Raw genomic sequence first — 6,465 nt, 5'->3', positions numbered from 1 at the left:
CGCCTTCCCGAGCTGCGCTAGGCTTTAGGGGAGTCGCAGCCTGCCAAGGACAAGGTCTTTTAGTGAAAGGGACGATCAGTTGAGTCTCCATAGATTAGTTATTCACGCACACGCAGGGAGGTGGGTCATTCTAGTTTCCATGTATGACCAGATATAAAGTGTATGTTGCCCTGCACATATTTTCTATATCATATGTATATATATATAAAATTTTAAAAACCCTCCAAAAATCTAAGCTAGGAAACCTCAGTTCCCCAGGAGGGCTGTCCTCTCACCCCTGTCCAAGGACCAGGAGAGGGGAATCAGATTGAGTCTATGGAAACATTGGCGTTACCCTCCCTCGCCCTCCCTCCGCCTACCGCTCAGCGGGCTCAGTCAGCGCCCTGAGTGCCTTCCTCAGTCCCGCTCCGCCCCAGGGCTCCTATGCTCAGTTCTCCCAGGCTCTCTGCAGGATCTGTGCTGTGTGTTGGCTTTCCCGGGTGGAGGCAATCCTCAGCCAGGCGCTGCTCTGCTGGAGCACCTCCCGCCGCCGCCGCCTCGGAGCCGTCCCGAGATGGGTCCTTCAAAGGCTCCAGGAGGTCGGTGTCTGGCCGGGGCGCGTGGGCACACAGGTCCTGCACCTTCTTGTTGAGGTCGTTGCGCTCCGTTTGCAGAGCTCGGCACAGTTTCTCCAAGCGCTGGATTTTCACCTGAAGCCCCTCTAACTCTTTGTCTCGAAGGGTTTTCTGCAAATAGAGAAACAGTTTAGACTCCACCACCCTGAGGACAGAGAGGCAGAAAGGGAGTTGAAACCTCAGATGGAAGTTCAAAGGGAAAATACTTGTGACCAAGCAAACACTGGGCACTCAAAGGACCTGATGCCATCACCGCTTCTTTCTTCCTTTACCCTCACAGAGGCCAAGAGCCACTGAGACTGTCTGACTCCTTCCACACACCTCTGCACTCATCAACCAGGACCTCTGTGAGAGGCTCCTACCACCATGTCCAGGGAAGGAAATCAAGCTAAAGGGAAAAACACAACCCCTCCACCCAGCACGCCTGCACCGAGACAGGAGCTGTCCCTGTCTCCTGCTGTCCCTCAGCTCCAGCCTAAGGCCACCCAGGCTGCTCCAGCTCCCTGCCTCCGCGTGGAACACCCAGAGCCTCCTCACCTCCTCAGCCATTTCCAGAAGAGCCTTGTTGCTGCTCTCCCAGCGAGAGCGGTACATAGTGGTCTCTTTCTCCAGCTTCTTGATTTTCTTCGTCATCTACAGAATCACAGTGACAAAAAAAAGGGAACAAATAAGGCACAGACAGCGCTGTGGTTACACCTCACGGGTCCTCAAATGGGCACCCACTTCCCAGCGCAGACAGCGAGGTTCTGCTGTCCCGGGAAACGTCTCCTGCCGCTGCCGTCAGCTTCACCAGAGAGAAACACCGACCAGGTAACAACAAACCAGGAGAGAGGGGCAGCACTGCTGGTTCTGACACAGAAGTCACCACCCAGGGACAGTATCAACCTTACACGAGCAGCCAGCTCGTGTCTGACTTTAATACCAGCAAAACTAAACAAAACAACTGAGCTGCAGCTTTTCCAGGTCGCAGAAGCACCAAGGAGAGACACCAGACAGCGCCTCCAGCCCACGCAAGCTCTGACGGCAGCCAGAGCGTTACCCACCTTCTCCATCTCCTGTTTAAATGTCGTGAACACTTCACTGCTTTTAGAAAGGGTGTTCTGGAATTCTTCAAACTTCTCCGTATAGAGAGCCAGCTGTGGGGAGAGACAGGGTTACAGCTCCTCACTGCTCACCCAGCACCTCCTGACAGCCTCCCCCAGGAAAGGGGAGATGTCAGACCAAAACTGAGCTCATGAGCTTGTGACTGGACTTTCTGGCAAACAAACTGGCAGCACAGAGCTGCTCTGCCAACATGAGGTACTGGGGAATGTGGAAAAATTCTTTGCTAAGGGAACATTCTTTTGTTAGGGAAACATCCTCAGAGCCTGATGTGTTCTGCAAACATCTCATGGCCTTGGCAGGAGGCACTGGCTGGGTCTGATTCAGCAAGGTATGACCACACCACTGCCCTCAGCACTGGGAAATGTGCTGGTAAAAACCAAGGTCCCTTCCTCCCAGAAGGCAGAATTGCTGAAGGAAGACTCAGCTCACACTGTGCTGACACAGGCCCATCCACACCAAACTCCGAGCAATCCTGCCCTTGTGTTTTCCAGATTAAAGAACTCCAGGTTGTTCCCTGCTTAGGGAGGAAAGAAAAAACCCAACCAACCAGGCTGAGCACACAGACTGGCTCACTCACCTGCTGCTTGAGATGGGTCTCCTGCTGCTTCATCAGCTCACACATCCTCTGTGATTCCACAGCTTCCTTCAGCAGCTAGGGAAGAGCAATACCAGTTACCTGGTGCCACCAGGGAAGGCTCTCAACATGTCCCCACATGGCTGGCACTTGGCCTGGAGCTGGGAGTGGGCTGGGAGAAACACAAAGAGCAGAGCAGAGCTCCAGCCTCGCTCCCGATGCTGCTGGGGTAGTGGTCCCTGCTGGGCACACAGCTGGCCTGGGAGGCCCTGACCTGAGTTGGGATCTGCACTCAGGAACCCAACCTAAGAATCTTCCACAGAGAGACGAGACAAAAAGCAGAGTGTTGGTACCCATTAGAGAACAGCTCTGAGACTTACAAAGTCCTTCTCCCGCTGGTGTCTCTCCTCTGCCTCCTTCAGCATCTCCTGTGCCTGCTGGAGCTTGGCGTCCACCAGCTGCTGCTGCAGGTCCTTGTGTTTGAACACCTTGTCAATGTGCTGCCGAGGGAAACACCACCAGTCACCGACACACTCAGCCAGGTCCTTGCAGCCCAGGCAGTGATCCCAAGGGAAGATCCCAGAGCTCAGAGGCCCCTTTTGCCCTCCAGCAGCAGAAACCCACTTCACTGGGCAGAAGGGACATAGCAGAGCAGCCCTACGCCAGGTCCCCCGCCCTGACCCACCTCCTCCCGCAGCTCGTACTGCTCGATGAGCTTCTTGAGCCGCTCTGCCAGCTCCATGTTCTCCTGGCGCAGCTTGGAATTCCTCTCGTTGTGCTGCTCCATCTGGAGCTGGATGTCATTCAGCGTCACCTGGAAGTGGGATGTCACCTCCTTCCGCTTCTCCTCTTCCTCCCGCGCACGCTGGACACCCTCCTCCTGCATGAGGAGGGCAGAGACAGCAGGGACGTGTCAGCCTCTGTGCTGGGCAGGCAGGTGAGCAAACAGCCCAAACCACGATGCTCTGAACCCACCCAGCCTCCTACTACAGCTTCCAGCAATCGGGATGGGACTCTGGGCCCTTCCCCTCCCCTTCTCCAGTGAACAGACCCTGAAATAACACTCAGGCACAGCAGATACTGATGGCTTAACAGCAAAATTAAAGCACTGCCCCGGATGGTGGACTGTGGACAATCACTGGTCAAGGTAAGTTTGCCAGAAGGGCTCACAGCCCCACAGCCAGTGATCCCAGCGCTCGGGGATGAAGCAGCTCTTGGAGAAGAGCCCAGGAGACACTTGCCTTGAGGGTGCGGTTGTGTCTCTGGAGCTCACGGCACAGGCTCTCCAGCTTGCTGCGGGCCAGGATGGCCTTGCTGTGCTCGCTCTGCAGGTGGTCCTTCTCTTGCACCAGCTGCGTTTGTTTCTTCTGCAAGATTTTCATCTGTTTCTGGGAGTTACGGTGCTCCTCCAGCTAGGACAGGGGAGCAAAGGGCACAGGTGAAGCAAGACAGAGCAGGGCAATGTGCTGAGCCCCTAGGAGAAGACACAGGGATCAAAACAACGCTCTCTGTGCTCTGAGAGGAGGAGGAGGAGAGCTTTATAGCACCAAAGATGCCACTTTTGAGCAGGGCAGGTCTGACACAGAGCCCAAAGTCCCCAGGACAGGGCCTTTCTCCTTCCTCAATTCGTGTCCTGCTGGAATTGGAAAGACTTGCACGTTCATCCAGCACCTCCACGCACATCCCCCAAACAGAGCAGAGCTCTGAGCACAGGGAAAACCTGCAGATGTCCACTTGGGACGTGCACAGACAGCCCCACAGCTCTCCCCTGCACTGTGTCCATCCACAGAACTACATCTGTGCCCACAGCTCCTGGCTCTGGTTACGTGTGCCACCAGCCTCTGTGTGTGTTGTCTGGCTGAGTGTGCACAGGCAGCAGCGCGGTGACTCTGCCAAACACACGTTTCTTGCAGGGAATTATCAACAGAAACGAGCCACGGAGCGGTGCAGACAGGAGATGTATCTGCCCTGTCCTCTGCCACGGCTGGGCCTGCCAGCTCACAGCTCAGCCCTGGGGACACGCAGGCCCAGCACAGACCTGGCCACGGAACACTCCTGGGACAGGATGGGTTAAGAGATGCAGCTTCCATGTTAGAGGAGCAGAGAAAAAAACAGATCTGAAGTCCTTTTACACGCAGATTTGCCAAAAATCCTCCTGTCCACGCTTACACTTCTGCAAACAACACCACCTGGCTGGACCAAGCAACTTTTATCCTCTAATATTTGTAAATCCAGAGCTGCAGAGATCCCAGAACATACACTGCAAAGCTACATGCGTGTTCTTGGACTGTCCCTCTCAACATAAAGAAAATCTACAGCCATCTTCTGCCTCGTGAAGCAGCTCCTGAGCTCAGTGCTGCAGTGTCCTCCCCCAGCCCCAGAGCCTGGAACCAAGAAACAAGCTCTCACCAGCTCAGCGTATTTCTTGCACAGCGCTGCTAGTTTCTCCTCTGGCGTGCTCAGGGTGTTCAGTGTCTGCATCAGCAAAGTGATTTCTTTGCCTGGAATGAGACATAGAATTTAAAATAAATAAATAATAAACTAAAATAACATCAATGACATAGGAGTTCTGTCTCATAAAGGCAAAGACAGGAGAGACAAACCAGGTCTCACAGCCAGAGCCAACATCTCCAGCGCCTTCTCAGGGCACTGCCCCACCGATGTCACCGCACGCGGTGGGTGAACAACTGCAGCAGCTGGGAGAGACCTGGTTTTGGGAGTGAGAAACCACCACTGGGCTGGCTGAGGGCATTGAGTCCAGCAGAAGGGAAATCCTCAGAGTTCAGAGGCTGCAGCAGCACCCAGTGCCTCTGGAGCACTCGGTACATTTCCCCACATACCACAGAACACAAGGCTGCGTCGTTCCCAAACGCCGCTGCACGTCACACACCCAAAGTGCTTATTTCATTGAGGGCAACCAGTGGAAAATCAACGTCTGCACCAAAGTTCTCGGGCTGGTGGCACAACCAGAGCAGGGAGCCTCTTACCTAGGCCCTTGGCTTTCTTCTTTTCCTGAGCCTTCTTCTGATCCCGCTCCCCACACTCCTCGCCGGGTCGAAACTCTTCGGTCCCCTTGGTGTTTTCCTTCTCCCCGTTCATCTCGGGGCCGCCCGTCTCCTGCTCACCGTTCCTCGGGGACTCGCTACGACACTTCTCAGCCTCTTCCTGCTCCGCGGGCTCGCTCTGCCCAGCGTCCTCGCCTGGACCTTCCTGGCTGGCATCCACGCAGTACGTGTTCAAGATGTCCTCAAGCTGCCTGCTCAGCTCTTCGGAGACGTCACGCACAGCAGGCCGGGAGGACTTGGTGTCCTCCTGTGCGAGAGGAGCTGCGGGAGGTGGGAACACAAAAGCGTGAGACGCCCCCACACCGTCTATTCTCCGGTCTCTATAAGCACACGGCCAAGGGGAGGTTTCCTGAGCACCCCACTGCACCAAGGCTGCTTCAACTTCCAGCAACACAAGCTGCTTTGTTCTGGCTGCGTCTCCAGCCAGCTGCCCTGACAATGGAGGTGCCTCCCCAACAGCCTCTCTTTTGATCACAAGAGCATGACCAAGCCCCTGACATCTGTCCCCCCCCCCCGCCCTCTCCTCACCATCCTTTAATGAAAGCAGGTTGTGCCTGAGCTTTCCCTCAGAGGAACTGCCTGCTAACACCCCCAGAGCCAGGCTCTTCTACATGACAATAGATTTTCAGACCTGAGTTAGCCCCTCTCCTCACACAGAAGAGCAGCTGTATCATCTCAGATCAAGAGTATCTTGTCCCCAACAGAGGACACGTGGGGACAGAGCAGGCAACGCAGCCTTCAGCACACTTCTTTACTTCCAGAGTTCCTCCAGATGAGGAACTTGAACAGCAGTTGGTTATTAAATTAACTCTACTGGTTGTGTGCTTCCTACATCCCATGTTTACCAGGCACCACAATCCAAGGCAGGGTTAATTTTAAGCAAGCACCTGCTCGAAGAGACCCAGTTCTCATCTTCCAGAGAATAATTTTTATAAGGGCAGTTAATGACAGAACAAGGGGAAATGGCTTTAAACTGGAAGAGGGGAGATGAGATGTGAGGAAGAAATTCTTTGGTGTGAGGGTGGTGAGACACTGGAACAGGTTGGCCAGAGAAGCTGTGGCTGCTCCTCCCTGGAAGTGTTCAAGGCCAGGCTGGATGAGGCTTTGA

General features: G+C 54.7%; 1 protein-coding gene across 1 annotated transcript in view; it reads right to left on the bottom strand.

Annotated features, from left to right (window-relative positions):
• Positions 1-190: 190 nt before the first annotated feature.
• TXLNA (taxilin alpha) overlaps positions 191-6,465 on the bottom strand; it is a gene marked incomplete at its 5' end in the record, with an annotated part of 6,821 nt that continues 546 nt past the window's right edge. Inside the window, 9 exons of the mRNA XM_029087488.1 lie at positions 191-725; positions 1,152-1,247; positions 1,658-1,750; positions 2,296-2,370; positions 2,673-2,792; positions 2,978-3,172; positions 3,534-3,704; positions 4,702-4,793; positions 5,280-5,618. Coding sequence (XP_028943321.1) covers positions 372-725; positions 1,152-1,247; positions 1,658-1,750; positions 2,296-2,370; positions 2,673-2,792; positions 2,978-3,172; positions 3,534-3,704; positions 4,702-4,793; positions 5,280-5,618 — 1,535 coding nt within the window. The remainder of the gene's footprint in view (positions 726-1,151; positions 1,248-1,657; positions 1,751-2,295; positions 2,371-2,672; positions 2,793-2,977; positions 3,173-3,533; positions 3,705-4,701; positions 4,794-5,279; positions 5,619-6,465) is intronic.

Source organism: Antrostomus carolinensis, unplaced genomic scaffold (genome assembly GCF_000700745.2).
Source record: "Antrostomus carolinensis isolate BGI_N321 unplaced genomic scaffold, ASM70074v2 scaffold41041, whole genome shotgun sequence".
In the NCBI taxonomy this organism is placed as follows: Eukaryota; Metazoa; Chordata; class Aves; order Caprimulgiformes; family Caprimulgidae; genus Antrostomus; species Antrostomus carolinensis.
This window is presented reverse-complemented; position numbering and strand designations above follow the sequence as displayed.